The 19319-nt window shown below is 34.9% G+C and overlaps 1 protein-coding gene across 3 annotated transcripts in view; it reads right to left on the bottom strand.

The window, feature by feature from the left end:
- LOC118198749 (uncharacterized) overlaps nucleotides 1–19319 on the bottom strand; it is an 85438-nt gene that overhangs the window by 64517 nt on the left and 1602 nt on the right. For 2 of the 3 annotated variants that reach the window (XM_035370514.2, XM_035370507.2), the window contains exon 3: nucleotides 882–929. The exons of the other annotated variant lie outside the window; for it this stretch is intronic. In XM_035370514.2, the coding sequence (XP_035226405.1) occupies nucleotides 882–929 (48 nt within the window). The remainder of the gene's footprint in view (nucleotides 1–881; nucleotides 930–19319) is intronic. 3 annotated transcript variants of the gene reach the window in all.

Below are 19319 nucleotides of genomic sequence, written 5' to 3'. Positions count from 1 at the left end.
ATATTTCTATAATTTAAAATATAAAAAAAATCAATTGAAAATTTTTAGATATAAATCTTACAAAATGTGATCGTAGGCAAAAATGTCAGTCCCTTTCGAGATTTACGTTATTCAACCTCTTTATTTTGTAACCTAATTTATTTTTTAAAATAAGGAAGTTTAATTATTTTAAATATGAACTATTAGTGTGTTATATTCATGATAAAAATTAATTACAGAAGTTCTTTTCTTTAGCAAATCAATAAAAATAATTTGTCTTCTACATGTCAACTCTTACCATGAGATTACTTTACCCCCAATTAGTTTGTAAATCTGCCTAAAAGGGGTAGTACATATTCAGTGACATATATAAACTAGTCAAGCCAAGCTTGACTTTGAATATGTACTGCCCCTTTTCAAACTAATTGTGGGTAAAATAATCTCACGATAATGGACTTGACATGAATGGAAGACAAATTATTTTTATTGATTTGCTAAATTTATATATCTAAAAAATTTCAATTGATTTTTTTATATTTCAAATTGTAGATATATATTTATAGTCATCTTTACACAATGTGTTGCTCAAATTAAACTTTAACTATTCATTTATCTTGAATTTTCTTTCTTTTCTTCTGGGACAGCAATATGCAAGCAAAATTTGAAAATGGGCCTTTTAACAACCTGGTATTAACGAAGTTAGAACTTATATAAATCAAAAAGTGTTACTACTGCAGACATACAAATTATTACAAAAGAAAAAAGAAAAGAAAAAGATGTTAGTAGAAGGCACATGTTGAAATTGAAAGAACACAGGCTTGGTGTTAAGTTTACTTAACATAAAAGTTAGAAGAAGCTGATGGAAAGCAGTCTAAATGCAGCAATTTGTAAATTTAATATACCTCTATAATCAGGCCAAGGCGCTGAACTATTGCAGAGGGTCAAAACATCTGAAAAAAATGTACTTTTGAATCAAACTTAAGACCATAATGAATACATATTAAGTATATCAAGGCTACTTGCTTAACATCTTTCTTCTTCCTATATTTGTAGTACTTTTTCTTTTATACATTTTAAATGCAATTTAACTTCTAAACTGCCTATTCAATCAACTATAATACAATTAGTTTCACATTTTGCTAATATCTAGAATCCATATCCAATTTACAATAATAATAATGCTATAATGCTTTTTATACAAAAAAAAATTGTTTTCAAAAAGAAAAATAAAGACCAAGTAACAGGACTCTAATAAAATGACTTCCTATTATTATATTATTATTAAAACATGAATCATCATACTAAGAAAAATGTACAAATATTCTTTGCATTGCCATTCCATGCAAAATGTGAAACAAATGCAAATAAAGATGTTAAACAAGTACATATAATGAAGCATGCAAACACATTTTGAATCAAACAAAAGATATAAAAAAAAGCATTTTAAATTACATTTCTCTCCAACTTAAAGTGCATTTCATTAATATTTCATAAATAATCACTATTTTTATAACTGCGGCAAAACAGAACAAAAAGTAAACAAAACCAAAAACATTCCACAAAGTCTTTCCAGCATTTTTTATACCGTAAATGGCATCTAGTTCACCACCTAAACACAGACAGCTTATATTGAAATACTCTGAAAACAAACCTAAACATGAAGGATGTCATGCATATGTATATTTACACGTGACTGCATGGATATGAGTGCTTTTTTAGTTTTTTTTTTTTTTTTTTAAATTTTGAAAAGAATAATCGTATGTGCATAACCCAAATTTTCTACCTAAATATCCCATTCTAAACATCCAAATACAATAACATTCCTTACATTTAATTAACATTTATGTTATGAAGCAATCAACTAGTTATTTACCTTCAACTGCACAACACAGCTATCGCAATACAGTCAGAACCCAGATTTCACACAAGCATTGGTCAGCTTCTTAAGCCTCTCACAGGTTTTACTCTTAAGAACAATAGTACAAAAATTTGAAGTTTTTAAATTTGAATTTCCAAATGTACTTTAATTTTTTAAGTTTAAAAGGGAGGGCAAGCGTCTCTAACAAATGCAATTGTAAGTTTATAAGGATATAAATCACTTTATAGGTTTAAAATTACACAGCTAAGTAATTCAGCTTAAAAAAATGCACAACAATATTTGACTAAAGGGAATTATATGATCAAACGTTGTTAAGTAGGACTACTAAATCAAACAGAGGTTAGAGTAGAGAAGGGTACCCCTTGTATTATCGCGAAGTTGTTTCATTTATGGTAGCCTGAGTAGTTGAATGTTATGGAAACTCTATTATGATGTAATCAGTTTCATGATTGCGGTAAATTCATAAGGTCTTGTGTTGTGTGTGTTGGAAGAATATTGCTTGTTTTGTTGTTTAGACAGTAAAATGGCTGAATGTGGTAAGATTAATTTGAAATTTCTGTACGATTTGGAAAGAAAGGGGAAAACAGCATTACTTGGCTGGTGTGTAAATGAAGGTTTACTTAGTAGCCATCACTAAGTGTCCTGTTTGTAGGAAGAAAACATGTATGGTTGAATGTTGGACAATAAACGGCGCTACGGAGGACATTTTGTGAATTTATGAGGCGACGCCAGTATACAGATTTTAGTTCAGATAATTTTAGCAAGTTTTTGAATGCTGTTAAAAAATTTTTTTTGAATGAAGACGTGTTAATTCGTAAATAATGTAAGTTGATATTGCCTTTGTATAGTGCAAACATGAATTTCCTTTCTTAAGTTATTTCATTATTTGATTGTTTGATTTAAAATGTAGTTTATTGATATTAGATATATTATTGCTGTCTGCTCCTTTGACTTTTTTCGATGTGTACATGGACAAAGTCAAGGGAGTGCGCAATGTCTAGTTTGCGCAATTCTTCGATTTTTTATACAGGGGTTAGACAAAAATATGGAAACACCTTTAAAAAAATATGTTTCTTTGCTTAATAAGGTGTAGGAAACCCGTTGGCATCCAAAAAAGCTTGCAGTCTTCTCGGAATGGATAAATACAGTTCCTGTATGTTTGCCAAGGGAATATTATACCATTCTTCCTGCAAAACGGTGGCAAGTTCAGATAACGATATTGGCGGTGGATAACGAGAACGCACTTTCCGTTCCAATGTAGACCACAAAGGTTCGATAATATTCAGGTCTGGTGACTGTGGTGGCCAGGGGAGATGGGACAACTTATCCTCGTGCTCAGAAAACCAGTCCTGGACAATGTGAGCTGTGTGGACAGGGGCTTTGTTATCTTGGAAGACACCATCACCATCGGGGAACAAAGTTTGTATCATGGGATGAACTAGATCGGCCAAAATGTTCACATGTCTTGGCAGTCATGTGCCCTGACACAGTTATCATGGGGCTAGCAGAGAACCACGATATGGCTGCCCAATCCATAACAGAACCCCCGCCATGTTTCACTCTTGGCAACAAGCAGTCTGTATTATAGGCTTGAGATGGCGTTCTCCAGACGTAAACTCGGCCAGAAGTGGGAAACAATGTGAAAGAAGACTCATCAGACCATGTTATTCGCTTCCACTGCTCTACAGTCCAGGCTTTATGACTTAAACACCACCTTTTCCTGTTACGGGCATTAGCATCACTGATGAGTGGCTTTTCAATTGCAGCACGGCCAGCAATTCCCTGTTTATGAAGCTCCCTTCTAATTGTTTTGGTACTCATAGGGTTCGGTAACACAACATCATTTCAGCAGTAACTTTTGCAGCTGTGATCTTATTTTTCGTCACAATTGCCCTTAATGATCATCTGTCACGATCACTCAGGACAAAATTTCGTCCGTGCTGTGATTTAGCAGATGATGTTTTTCCGCTTTTCAAATATGCAGAATAAATCTTCGATACAGTACCTCTTGAAACACTACACACCTTGGCTACCTTGTTTACGGAAGCACCTACCATACAACAACATTTGCCCACGTTCGAAGTCTGTTAACTCTGACATAATGCAATGACAACCTCACATAACAGTACTCTGACAACAACTGAACTGTTTAGCACATTTACGAAGTTGTATATGGCGTCAGTAGTCAAAAATGCCAGCGTCACCTACATATTTCATTGAAATCAATCTTTCTTTTCAAACATGCATTTCACAAGGTGTTTCCATATTTTTGTCCATCCACTGTAGGTCGATGTGTACATGGATACCAAGTTTGTGCAATTCTTTGTCTTATTATTTTGGCTTTGTGTAGCGGCGATTTATGGTACGAAACTTGCCGCTACACAAGCCAAAATAACAAGTCAAAGAATTGCACCAACTCAGTATGCATATACCGCCAAGGGGTACCCGTAAATATACTTTTACCTCTAATAGATTGGTTAAGATATTTCACCACTAATAGCTAAAATCGGAATAATAGTTAAAATCGGAGATAGTGAGTTTCTGAGAGGCAGATTTTCATCTGCAAGGTGGAGATGAAAATCTGCTTTATTCCGAACCTTATTAGCACTGCGCTTCCAAATCCTACAGTTTGTTAAATAAAAAATTTGTAAGTTTTAGAAAATCTATACATATAAAGAAGAATGTCTGTTTGTGTGTTTGTTCGCATTATTATTGATGTCTGATCAATTACGATAAATTGTTTGCCACATTTAATCAACTAAAATTGAATTTTGATAAAATATAGAATGGAACATGAGCTTTTACGACCATTTCATTAGAAAGACGAAAATTATTAAAAATTACGTGCCACTGTTGCTGATATAATGAGAGAGAATTAGTGTATTTTTGTATCGAAATTTACTGAAAAATGTATTGCTATGAATCGTATCTTTTGCATCGCTATTAAAGAAGGATTACAGCGGGGTCGTTCTCTCTACTGTTAGATGCATTACTCTCAATCATCGGGTACTTCTGCTAGTTTATATATAAATGGCATATTTGTTGAATATAAATCACACTTATACATGAATTTACAGCCTGTGATATTTATATTTTTAATTTTACATATTATTTGGAATACATCCCTTAAATTAAATAAAAACATAGATGGCAAGACATTCTAACGAGACTAATGTGTGAAAAGGAGGGATTGCAACAATAAAAGTTGAAAACTACTGATATAAATGACATTTAATCGCAGTACAGAACTCTCCAAAGAAATTTTAACTCCGCTGAAGAGATTAAAGAAACTGCGAACCGATTTCTAATACAAAGCATTTTTCATGCAGTAACCTTTAGACATATGAGGCTGACTACAAGATGTTATTTTATTTACTCAAATGTTGATTTTAATATATACTTGTGGATACGATGAAGACTGTCTTGATTGTTAGAATGAAAAGCCTTCTCATAATTAAAAACTTAACTTTTTCTATGACTTAGTGTAAAACAAGAATTGCAATTAGTAAAATATTCTGCTTCAGTTAGTTATAAAAAGTACCCCTCTTTCTGTTTCAAGTTTTGCAGTTATTTTTGCTCTAATTATGGCAAAACACATGCAGGCTATCTGCTTATGAGGAAAGATGCTTTCACTGAATATTTTCAAAGAAAAAACAGCAGATATTCACATGTGAACAAAACTGTGGAAAACCCATGGAAATTCCTTTTATCAGAAATCAAACTATCAGTGTTTATCTGTTCTAATCATCAAATTATCTCCGATAGGTTCTTTCACAAGAGATAGAAACAACTAACTTCAAGAAGTCTTTGTTCTGATTATCTTTGTTTTTTCATTAATTAATTGATTAATTAAAATTGAAAACATATTTCACATTTCAGTAGTAATTTAGTGACTGAAATAGCTAAAAAAAAAAAAAAAAAAAAAAAGTCACTTTTTTTAGCAACGAGGTGCGACACAAAAAAAAACGACTGCGTCATTGAGTGAACACGTGCAACAACTTCATTCTGCCGGGAAAATGTCCAATGCAAAAACCGAACAGCAAATGAACATCACGTTTCTTATGAAACTTACAAAATCAGAAACGAAGGAACGATTTCAAATGTTAACCGAGGCTTATGGAAATGTAACTTTGTCTCATGCATGTGTGTTTGAATAGCAGAAGTGGTTTTTCAGGGGGAAGGAATAGTATGGAAGATGATGAACTTGCTGGGCACCCAAAGGGACCCACAGCACATTCATCATGATTGAGTGGGTTCCCAGTGGTCAGATTGTTAATGAACACTTCTACATTGAAGTACTAAAAAAGGCTTGGTGAAAAAATTTGGAAAAAAAGTCCACGGTAGTGGCATTAGGGATTTTCAGCGAGAAGGGACAGTGTGGAAGATGATGAATGTCCTGGGTGCCCCCTTCGGTGTTCATCATGATTGAACGGGTTCCCAGTGGTCAAACTGTTAATCAATACTACTACATTGAAGTACTAAAAAGACTTCGTGAAAAATTCAGGAAACAAAAAAGCATAGTTGTGGAGTGATGGATGGCTGTTGCAATAGGACAATGCACCTTTCACATGGCCCTATCTGTCGGGCAGTTTCTGGCCCGCAAAAACATTACTGTGATGGTGCATCCTCCTTATTCACCTGATTTGGCTCCATGCAACTTTTTTTTTTTTTATTTCCTAAAGTTAAATCTTGCTTAAAGGGAATCCAATTTTACTACAGTTGAAGAGGTTCAGACAAAAACGGAGAATCTCCTTAGGGGCTTCCAAAAACTGCATTTCAAAATTATTACCAGAAATAGCAACACCGAATGCGGAAGTGTGTGAATGCTCAAGGGGACTACTTTGAAGGTGATAATGGCACGGAGAACTGATTCTGTAAGTATAGTGATTTATTAAAACGTTTTTTTTTTTTTTTTTTTTTTTTTTTTGAGGGGTCACACCTTATTGAATCTACTGAAAATAATGGTCTGAAAAGCATAAAAGAGTTGTGTAAAATTTACAAAAGTTTACTGACTTCAAATCAGTTCAGTTTTACATGCTATACTGGCATGACAGTGTACGTAACAAACGTGCATACTCTTTTAAAATACTTTTCTCTATGATTAACTCATAAATCATATATCTATTAAATTGAATCACCATGCAACTGAAAAATGCATTAATTTATGAATAAATGACATCTGTGTACTTGCTATTAACTTCCCTCATGTATGTGTGTCATCTGTAAATTATTCTTATGACTAAAAACTACTTACCCATTTAAAAAAAAAAAAAAAAAAACCGCCAAGATGTGTGGCAGGTGCATAAAGGAAAAGTACTGATGTTTTTTCCAGTATTTTCTGTATTACAGGTACTGCACGAACATTATTTTGCACTAACGTTTATTATAAATTTAATTTAAACCAGTACATGGAATGAAAATTTTTAAAAAAAGTACTTTAGGTGATATATTTTTCAACGTTTCATAAAATTCAACATTATATCACATACAATTTATTTCTTGATTACTTCACAGTGTGTATCACATTTATTACAAATTCTACAGAAGGCAGTTAAAAAATTCTATTAAAAATATTTTTTCAACTGTTTACCATTCTATAATACTGTTACGGATTTGGTATTTAAATAGCTTATGTTAGTTGACTTGTAAATTGAATGGTTTTATTTCCCGCGCAGTGCACTCCGTGACGAATATTAAAAGAAAGCTCAGCCGGAAAATTGAAAATACAAGAGCGAGTGCATGTAACATTTAATAAATGTCTCTTTTTGATTTTGAGAAAGTACTAGAAAATTCTCGCACGCGATTTTAAAATCTTATAAAAGGAGGAAAACCTCTCAGTTTGTGGTAGTTACTTAGTTTGTTTTTGTTTACAAAACTGCTCTTGTTGACTGTAACGAATTCGCGGATTAGCTTTCTCTAGCTGTTTTGAATTAAGTTCTTATGAACGTTTGAGTAGTTAGAAGATAACTACTATGAGATATCGTAAAACTTAAAGAATATCTGAGGGAATTTAAGCATTTTGTGATAATAAATTTTTTTGTTCATTTTTCATTTGCAACAATTTTTGGTGTTAGGAGTGGGATTTAAATGCTAATAACAAGAGCGATGGAAGAACAATTGAGGCAGCTCATCAGTCCTTTTGTTGTGTTCCAAGAAAAGATGGAAGCTGGCCAAGCATCATTTAAAGCAGAAATGAAAGTGGGACAGGAAGAAATGAAAGCAGAGATGAAATCAGGACAGGAAAAGATTGAAGCAAGACAAGAAGAGATGAAAAGAGAAATTACCAGCGTAATAGAAAACAAATTCGAGGTTATGGAAGGCAGAATTGACGCAGTTGAAAATAAAAGTTAGAAACATTGAAGAAAAAGTTTCTTCGGTGAAAGAAGAAATAGAAGAGAGAGTTTCTGCCATGGAACAACAAATTAATGACACAGTTTCTGCGGTCACCAAAGAAGTTGATGATTTAAAGAAATTCGTAGCGACAGCAGGGAGCAATCCGGATGGTTTTAAATTTCTACCGATGCCTGCTTGTCCATCTCTGAAGCTATCCACATATGATGGGAAGACATCCTGGCAAGTGTATACGACCCAATATTCTATCATTGCGGATGCGAATGGATGGAATTCCCAAACTAAGGCCTGCCATCTCGCCTCTTCTCTGAGAGCAGACGCTTCCCGAAAACCAGAGATTAGACTTTGAAGCTCTATCCTGCGCACTGGAGCTGCGCTTTGGAGAGAAGTGTTTGAAAGACTACACCAGGCTTAAATCCCGTCAGCAGAAGCCCATCGAAACATTTCAGGAGCTCGCGACAGATGTTAAAAGTGCCTGACAGAAACAAGAGAAATCCTGTCGCTGCAATATTTCATCGATGGCATCCGGGACCCTGAAATACAGAAAGCTCTGCGAATGGCGGACGTTAAAGATTTGAAAAGCGCTTTAGAGTATGCCATGAAATTCGAGGCAGCCCAGGAAGCCACTCATCAAGACCGCCATCCAGTCAGAGCTGCTCAAGTCCAGGAGACAGGGGATCAAGTCACCGCTCATCTAGACAATTTAACTAGACAACTGATCGACTTGAGATGGAATATTGGTGACAAGAAACTGACCGTTAAGTGCTGGAACTGCGGTGTTGAAGAACACATATGACGAGACGAAACTGCATAACACCCCAGGGTACGGATGCTAAGACTGCTCCTAACAAATGGCAGGGAAACTACTTAGTGGCCATCTCGCAGGGCGGAGGTTGCCAGATAATGAAAAGCCCCAGTTTAAAGCGCTTCAGATTTTTGCAGTGAGAGGCGGCAGTAATAGACTTTTCATAATAAGACATATTAATGGAGTTCCCTGCAATATGACGATAGATATAGAAGCCAACTTTACCATCATCCGAAAAGATTTGGCTCAACAACTGGGAAACAATTATCTGGACACCGCTCTGCGTTACCTTCCAGACTGTGTACGGTGAGAAGATCGACATCGATGGAAAAGTAAACGTTAACATCACATTTGGAAGTGTCGCTTACCATCACATGGCATGTGTAGCAGAGATCACCGCATACTCGGATTGGACTTTCTAAGGAAATACGATTTTTCCTTGGACTTTAAAAATAATGAATTGCATTCTACATCTGAGGACATAACCCTATTCAGAATTAATGATGGAGTGAAATCTATGCACAAAATTATAGCTCAAGATGATATCACAATACCCGCAAGAACCGAGTTTTTACTTCCTGGGTCCATAGCCAAAAATAGAAATTTCCGCTATGGCATCATAGAATATCCCAATAACTGTAATAGCCCAAAAGGAGTACTAGTAGCCTCAACACTCGTCGACCTATCCAGAACGGTTATCCCGGTGAGAGTCGCCAATGTAACTGAGAAGGCGAGAGTTATTAAGAAAGGTGAAGTGGTTGGCAACATCTACTCCAGTAACCAGCGTTGAAAGAAAAGAGTAACATCCCAGAATCCGTTTCCTCAGAGAGCATTACATTGGAGTTATTGCAGAATGCGCAATTAAACGATAAAGAGAGGAATGCTGCCAATCGCGTCATTAAAGATCTTCAAGTTGTTTTCTCCCACTCGTCTTCTGACGTGGGATGAACAAGTTTAACACAACATAGAATAGATACCGGCGATCATCCCCCGATCAAGCAACATCCAAGACGTCTACCGTTTGGAAGGAAGAGGTGCGAACACTGTTAAAAGCCTGTCTGATATACCTGGATGACATCATCATCGTCGGAAAGAGTTTTGAAGAACATCTAGAAAATCTTAGAAAGGTGCTTCAGAAACTGAAAGAAGCCAATCTGAAGCTGAGTCCCGCTAAATGCAAATTGTTCCAAAAAGAAGTGACTTATCTCGGACATGTCATCTATGCAGAAGGTGTGTGTACGGGTCCTGAAAAGGTGTCAGCTGTTAAATCCTGGAAACGTCCCGAAAATGTCCATCAGCTGAGAAGCTTCCTAGGGCTTTGCACCTACTATAGGAGATTCGTGAAGGACTTTTCTTCCATCGCAAGACCCCTTCACAAGCTGACAGAGAGCAAGCAAAAGCTCTTGTGGATAAAAGAATGCGAGGTTACATTTAACAACTTAAAGGAAGCTTTAACATCTGCTCCAATTCTGACGTATCCTCAGCTCGACAGACCATTTATTCTCGACACGGACACCAGCAATGAAAGTGTCGGTGCAGTTTTGTCCCAAGAAACAGGCGGCCAAGAACATGTAGTGGCATACTGGAGCAAGTGCCTGTCTAAACCGGAGAGGAATTACTTTGTCACCAGGAAAGAGTTGCTCGCCATAGTCAAAACTGTAGAACATTTCCATCATTATCTATATGGCAGAAAATTCCACCTCCGCACGGACCATGCCTTATTGGCCTGGCTTTTAAATTTCAAGAAACCTGAGGGTCAAATAGCCAGGTGGATACAGAGACTCCAAGAATATGACATCACTATCCGTCATCGTAAGGAATCATCACACGGAGACGCCGAAGCCCTGTCTAGACGACCTTGCCCAGAATGCTGCCGATATTGTTCCAGGGTGGAAGCGAAATAAGAACTGCTGACTCCGGTCGCAAGACAAATTACAACATCAACATCGGCTGTTCGAGACCCGTGGAGTGATGATGAAGTCAGGAAAGACCAGCTGGAAGACCGTGACATTAAACCCATAATTGATATAATGGAGTGATCAAACAGAAAAACTACCTGGCAGGACATTTCTATCTGTAGTCCTACAACAAAACAATACTGGGCACTCTGGGATTCACTTCACATTCGAAACGGCGTCTTATACTGGAAATTCGAATCGGATGATGGGAAGACATTTCAATGGCAACTGATACTTCCAAGATCCCGCATTCCTGATGTCCTTAAAGAACTACATAGCAGCCCTACACTTTGGAATAATGAAGACCTTGCAGAGAGTTCGTGAGCGCTTTTACTGGAATAATGCAAATGATGGCGTGCAAAAGTGGTGCCGATCTTGCGATGCCTGTGCAGGTCGGAAAAGACCAAAGAGACGCAGCCGAGGCAAGTTACAACGTAGGGGCACCTTTTGAACGTATTGCCTTTGACATCTTGGGACCTCTGCCACGAACTGCTGATGGCAACAAATACATATTCGTTGTCATTGATTACTTCACCAAGTGGCCTGAAGCGTATCCTATTCCTGATCAAGAGGCTGACACAGTAGCTGAGGTATAATACAGCACTGGATTTCCAGGTTCGGAATGCCTCTTCAGTTACATTCCAATCAGGGAAGGAATTTTGCCTCGGCAGTAATCAAAGAACTATGCAAACTACTCGGCATTGACAAAACCCAAACGACACCATTGCATCCCCAGTTGGACGGCATGGTAAAGAGGTTCAATTGAACCATCCTTAATAATCTCTCATTAGTGGTTTTCAGAAAACAACAGTACTGGGACAAATTACCACTGTTTTTACTTGCTTAGTGCAGTGCTGTCCACAAGACTACCGGCTATTCTCCATCACAGATGCTCTTCGGTCGTGACCTTCGTCTGCCTTGTGATCTATTGTTTGGTCACCCTCCGGATGCTCCTTCATCGTCTGAGGAATATATTCAAGATCTCCAGGCCCTGTTTGAAGTGATGCACAACTTTGCACGAGAGCGAGTCAACTTGGCGACGGGGAAGATGAAGACCCGATACGACACAAGAGCTACTGAAGATCAATTCCACGAAGGAGACAAGGTGTGGTTGTGAATCCGACTCGACGGAAAGGACTTTGTCCGAAATTACAGACACCTTGGGATGGCCCGTACACAGTCCTAAACAGGCTGAATGACGTCGTGGTTCAGACTCGTAAGTCTTCGAACTCTAAACATAAAGTCGTTCATTACGACAGGTTAGCTCATTACTATGGCCATAGTACGTAGTGTAAATAATTGTAAATAGTGTAAGACCATGGTCCTTTTTGTTTCTAAATGTGTATTTAGTATTTGATTTGTTTTATTTATTGCATTTATTGTTCATGTTGTTTATTATTGTAATGTAATGCTTATTATTGCATTTATGCCACAGTTGTAAGTTTGGCTTCCTGTCCAGGGATTGTACTGCATGGGACGTGCAAACTACTCGGCATTGTGGGAATTTAAGCATTAATTGGGGGAATTTTAGCATTTTGTGATAATAATAAATTTTTTTGTTCATTTTTCATCAGACTTGTGGATTTATTTCGTAACGAACCCATACGCAATCAACAATACATTATATAAAGCCTATTTTTAAAATATTTATAGTGTCGGAAAAAAGAAGTGTCATTTGAAAAATCAAATAAAAGGAAAATTAGTGATGTTTACGACTTCTCTTTGGTAACTATCAAAAGCTTAAAGAGGCTTCCCCCCCCCCAGCCTTAAATTCTCCTTAATACAAATTGAAAAATAAACATTTTAACCATCACACACATATCATACACACATTATACATGTTACATACATCACACACTTTAACCATCATTTTGCTGATACCAGCTGTAAAAATATAAATTATCAGCCATATGGATACGCTTTTTCTCATAAAATTTCTTATTTTTTACAAAATGCCTCTTTTTATCATCACTTATGAACAATGCATTACCTACAATCCATAAAAATCACCAAAAGAAGTTTTTCACCAAGTTGCCAATGAGTTGGCTTCAGGGTGCAGTCATTAAAAAATACCAATGGTTACAGCAAATTGAAGGGTGTCCCTTGTATTATCATGAAGTTGTTGTTTCATTTATGATAACTTGAGTAGTTGAATGTTGGAAACTCTATTATGAGGTAATTGAGTGTTTGCAGTACATTTTGAATGATGGGAAGAGATTTGTAAGGGTCTGTGGTGTGGAGGGGGGTTAAGAGGTACATTTCTTGTTTTGTGGTTTAGATGGTAGAATGTGGAAGATTAATTTGAAATTTCTGTGCGATTTGGGATGAAAGGGGAAAAGAGCATTAACTCACTGGTGTGTAAATGAAGGTTTACTTAGTAGCCATTATAAAGGCCTGTTTGCAGGAATTCGGTGGATACCAACACTACGAAGGATATTTTTTACTCTCATTTTTGTGAATTTATGTGGCGATGTCGATATACGGATTCTAGTTCAGATAATTTTAGGAAGTTTTTTGTATGTTGTTAAGGAATTTTGTTTGACTGAAGATAGAGAAATTTGTAAATAAGGTGAATGGATATTTCCTTTGTGTAGTGCTAAGATGAATTTCTTATGTTATTTCATTGTTTTATTTAAAACGTAGTTTATTGAGATTATATATTTTCTGTTGGCTGCTCCTCTGACTTTTTAAGTGAATATAGATTGATGTGTACATGAACAAAGTCAAGGGGATGTGCAATGCCTAGTTCGTGCAATTCTCTGAAAATAGGTCAATGTGTACATGAATAAAGTCAAGGGAGTATGCAGTGCCAAGTTTGTGCAATTCTCTGATGTATTTTTAAGGGAAAATAGGCCAATATGTACATGGATACTGAGTTTGTGCAATTCTTTGACTTGTTATTTTGTGTTTGTGTATCGGCATTACACAAAGCCAAAATAACAAGTTAAAGAAACTCAGTATCCATGTACCGCCAAAAATCGCCAAGAGGCACCAGTCAATATATTTTTACCGTATTAATATTACAAACATTAAAAAAAATTTAAGCGCAGGGGTGTGATATGGGACCTAACCAAAAACCATCTGGCATTCAATCTTTCTTTGAGAGGAGGAGGAAGAAATAGCTAAAAAAAGTTACAAAAAAGTTACACCTTGTCCTTCTCTGGCCAGCTTAAAAAAAAAAAAAAAAAGGCATATATGTAATACATTTAGTGTGTGTGTGTGTTTTTTTTTTTTTTTTTTTTTTTTTAGGTTTGCAGGTCCCAATATAAAAAAAATTTTTTCTTGGTCCTGTTGGATAGTGATGATAGAATATAGACAAAGGATAGATTAACAATGTGAATTTGCTGTTAATATCCAGTAAGGTAGTGGTAAGAAGGATACCTATTACGGGTAATCTATATTTTAGGGTATCCCTTGTACACTTGCTAACTTGTTGTTTTATTTATGGTAACCTGAGTATTTTACGTTGAGAATGTTTGGGGAAACCCTATTATAACTTGATTGGTTGTAATGCGTGACTGCGGCGGTTTTGATTGTCGGGAAAATATTTCTCAGAGTTTATTTCTGCATTGGATGTCGGTTAAGAAGTGCTTTATACCGTAAAAATGACTGCCAGTGGTAAGATTAACCTGAAGATTCTGCACAATTTGGAACAAATAAGAAAGAAAACATTGATTGACAGGTGTGTAAATGAAGATGTAAATGACTTAGTTCACCTCTCAATAAATTACGCAGCGACATTTAAGGATTCGGAAACCGCAGCTCATATCAACACTATGGAAGGTATGCGGGGTGTATTAAAAAGTGGTTTTCAAAAGAAATGCCACAGGCAGTACAGAAGATATTTTTGATTTTTACATATGTGTGTTTTATGTGGTGATGGCAGTATACAGATTCTATTTAATTTATCACAAACATTCACCTAATAAATTATGTACATCGCTGAATAAACTTTTCTCATTTATTTGATACAAGATTTTACCTTGTTTTACATAATTACAAATAACACTGCATGTTTAACAATGCACACATGTGAAAGCAGCAGTTTACCTTTTTTATTTATTTATTTGTGTTGAGATATTTGTAATCGCATTCTTACTGGTTAAAAGGAAGCGTAGCTTTCTGTCACGTCCGATACATACATTAGCTTTCAGCCAGGTTCGAATTATCCTGAAATTTAATCCCATTTTTTATGTTACTTTTGATTGGTTATTTATTGTGTCCTGTTTATGATTTGTTAAACCATGATCTGTTGTAAAGCTATATATATGACCTCTGTAAGCGTTTTCTTTGCTTGTATTACTCTGCTTGTACGTATCTCTGCTTGCTTGTATTTCTTTGCATGTAACTCTGCATGTATCTCTGCGTATCTCAGTAATAAATATTTGTTTTGCGAACCACGGTTTCTAACAATCTGCTATGCCTGACTTTAAGAAAAATCCAGCATACATCTCTGAATGAGAGACCACCAGAAGAGACCTTTTTCACTGGCTTGGGAAAAAAAGTATATGCAAATTTTTTTCCAAGAGTTTATTTGTTAATTTTGAGGTTTTACAGAGTGAAGAGTTTATAAGAATTACATACGACTATATTTTACAGTGTTCAGTATATTAGTTTAATTCTCCCAAGCATTTGTTGATAAATTATGTACTTTACTTTGGATACAGTGCACCAAACAATGTTATGAAAGCATACAGTAACATTTGCACTTTAATTTCCTACTCAAAACAACATTTGTTATCCTCTACGACAATAAAAACGGCTGATCTTTGGAATATGGTAACTGGTAGTTTGGCGACATTTTGGAGGCGATAAAGGTTACTACCTAGGACTTTGGTAATAATGTGAGAAGTACTCATTTCCGATTACGCATTATTTTGTGTGAGGGAAATGAGAGATCTAGAGATATGTCCTGTGACATTAATGGACGAATAACAGTTCTTTAATCGGAAAAGGGGGGGAATTTGGAAAACTGTAGTACTATATTATTTTGTATTAAGCTTCATTGTGTGTTGTGTGAAATAGTGGAAGTGTGCGTGCCACGTAATGAAGATTCTGAAGATTAGGTAAGTTAGTATTTTTAATCATTTGAGGATATTATTTTTATGCATTGTTCTAAATGTAAGGAGTAAAAAAATTAATATGATATTATTGGAAAATTGTTATTAGCAATGATTTAGTTTAAAGTAATTAGGATTGTAATCTAATTTTTATTAATTTAATGTATATGCTTATTTTTATTTTAAGTAGTGTTTTTTTTAATTTAATTATATTTTAATTTAATGATCGTGATTTTGTGAGTTATATGTTTAGTATTTTGGAATACGTTTGAGTAGAATACGTTGAGTATTTTCATGCATTTTCGTGAAATTTTTCTAATATATGAGAAAAAAGCAGTGTACATGGATATAGTGAAGGGTGTGCGCAATGCCATTTTTGTGCAATTATGGGATGTTTTTTTAAGTAAAAATAAGTCGACGTGTATATGGTTTAGTGATATTTTAATTAAATGATAGTTATTTTGTGAATTTTATGTTTGTAGGAATTTGGTATACGTTTCAGTTGAAGTAAACGTGCATGGAAGTAATTTAAATATTTGACACTAAGTATTTGTAACCATTTGTAATGTTTGCGGTATGAATTTGTTGGTGACGTTTATAATAGATAATTTAGAGGTAAAAGTTTTTGGATATTTTATTTATTTTATACGTGGAAATGTTCATCTTTGGAAAGGGTATGTACTTTTTGCGATCATGTAATTTCATATATGTTCTTTTTACCGGATTTAAAGATTCACAAAATTTTCATGCATTTTCGTAAAATTTTTCTAATTTATGAGGAGGAAGCAATGTACATGGATATAGTGAAGAGTGTGCGCAATGCCACTTTTGTGCAATTCTGGGATTTTTTTTAAGTAAAAATAACTCGACGTGTACATGGTTTAGTGATATTTTAATTGAATGATAGTTATTTTGTGAATTTTATGTTTGTAGGGATTTGGTATACGTTTCAGTTGAAGTAAACGTGCATGGAAGTAATTTAAATATTTGACACTAAGTATTTGTAATGTTTGTGGTATGAATTCATTGGTGACGTTTATAATAGATAATTTAGAGGTAAAAGTTTTTGGATATTTTATTTATTTTATACGTGGAAATGTTCATCCTTGGAAAGGGTATATACTTTTTTGCGATCAGGTAATTTCATATATGTGCTTTTTACCGACTTTAAATTTTTTTGCATTTTCGTGCAAATTTTTGTAATTTATGAGAAAATAGCAGTGTAGATGGATAAAGTTAAGAGTGTGTGCAATGCCATTTTTGTGGTATTCTGGGATGTTTTTTAAGTAAAAATAAGTCGACGTGTAAATGGTTTATGTGTATGTGCTATTCTGAAAAACGCGCAAGGAGTTTGCGATTGTGCAATTTTCCCAATTTTGCAGTTAATATTTGTCATGATTAAGCAGTTTTGTTACATAAAATTTCTAGCATAAGTGTAATTTGGCTAGTAGATTGTTGGAAAAAGTGTTCAGTAAATAAAAAGAAAAGAAACATGTCTTTACTTCGTGAAGACAAGATGGCGGCGAAAAAAAAAAATAGGGGGTTGCTGTAGCAGAGTTGGTCGCCAAATTTTCGCCAAGTTACCATAATCCAAAGATCAACCATAAAAACTTCAGATTTTCATTAAAATCCAACACCTTGTTCTTACTAAATCCACTCATCCAATGACACATCATATTTGACAACAGCTAAGCCTTGTACTTAATGGAACTGTTATATCTAAAACAATAGATTAACCTTTTGAAGCCGGGTACCAAAGCACAAAGAATCTTGAACGAATGCTTTCCTCCCTTTAAGAAATCACCTCCTATTTGCAACAAATATTCTTGTGTGTAGTTTAATGGATTCTCAGAGAGATGCATCTATGTCGTAAAAGGAAGACCTTTGAAACAGATAAGTGGTTAAAACTCCAGGGACGTTAAATTTGACATTTCACACCACTTTTCAGCCTGGAAAATGGGGGGGAGGGGGGAAAGACACTAAAGTGGACAACCCCGTCTTTTCAAAGAGAGGACTCTATGGCCACTATAATGGCCATCCTGTCTTCAAAAGGTTAAACTAGTTAATTATGATAAAGTATTCAAGTGCTAGCAACCTAAAGGAAGATCTGCTTTATTGAAGAACTTCGTAAGGGCTTATATATACTTTACACTATCAATGTTAAGAAATAAACCAGCATTTATTTATTATCAGTATAATATAGCTTTAACCACTCAAGACATGAGCACACCAAACTTTGGTACAATATGTTTATCCAAGAACACAAACTTCCTAAATATTATTTCAATCCTAAATCTATCTGTTGGTGGCATTTTAATCCTAAATCTTTCCTAAAGATTCCTTAAATCCTAAATCTAGCAAAATTTCCCAACTTGCGTGAGTCAATACCAAAATTTCTCCTTTAAAATTAAATGACTTACATTCCCCCATATAACCTTGACTCTTAATAGACATCATAACTTAATTCCCCCCTCCAACTTTATAAAAAAAAAATGGAAAACATTGCCACTACAGTCATTCATTCATCAATCTTAGTATAGTAACGGAATGGGTACTACTTCAGATTTTCATAACCGAAATTTTAAAATCATTTTCTTTAATCCTAATTTTGTTTTATACTTTCTATTATTATAAGTCTAATGCACGTACCATGCCTTTTAGATCAGCTGCTTATATTAACAACTTTGTAATTTGGGCCATTTGTAAATATCAATATGTAGATATAATGCTTAAAGTACTAAAAAGTAATATGGGCCATTTGTAAACCAATATGAACGTAAAATCCTTAACATACTTGTATCACATAAAATTATATATATAGCTTAATTATACATGACCATGTATCTTAATACTTCATATGAATAAACAGTTTCTTCTCCAAAAAAAGAAAAGCAAGAAAGAAATGAGGGGGGAAAAAGAAAAGAAATAAATAAAAGGTAATTAAGAGACGAAACTGCAAAGTGAAAATGTAATCAATGTTCTTATTTCAAAAAAAGAAAAAACAAGGTGGGGAAAGAAAAAGAAGACTGAAGAAAGAAGAGAGCTTTCTTATAAAGACCACCACCATTAGTTAGCAGCAAATTACTTCTTCTGCCAGAGTCCAGAGTATTAACTATTTTACCATCACCATCATTACATATAGAGCCAAAGGTTTATGCAATGGTTTTTAATTCGAAATATCATAGAAACTATTAAAATGGTTCATTAGAGACGTAATTTTATGATGAAAGTTATTAATGATGAAAATTTTAAGGCCAACTTTAAAATGTAAAATTACCCTCAAAATA

Source organism: Stegodyphus dumicola, chromosome 1, assembly GCF_044657685.1.
Source record: "Stegodyphus dumicola isolate Sdum_Otavi_A_Nest chromosome 1, ASM4465768v1".
Classification (NCBI taxonomy): domain Eukaryota; kingdom Metazoa; phylum Arthropoda; class Arachnida; order Araneae; family Eresidae; genus Stegodyphus; species Stegodyphus dumicola.
The sequence above is the reverse complement of the archived record's forward strand: the minus strand, read 5'-3'. Positions and strand labels throughout refer to the sequence as shown.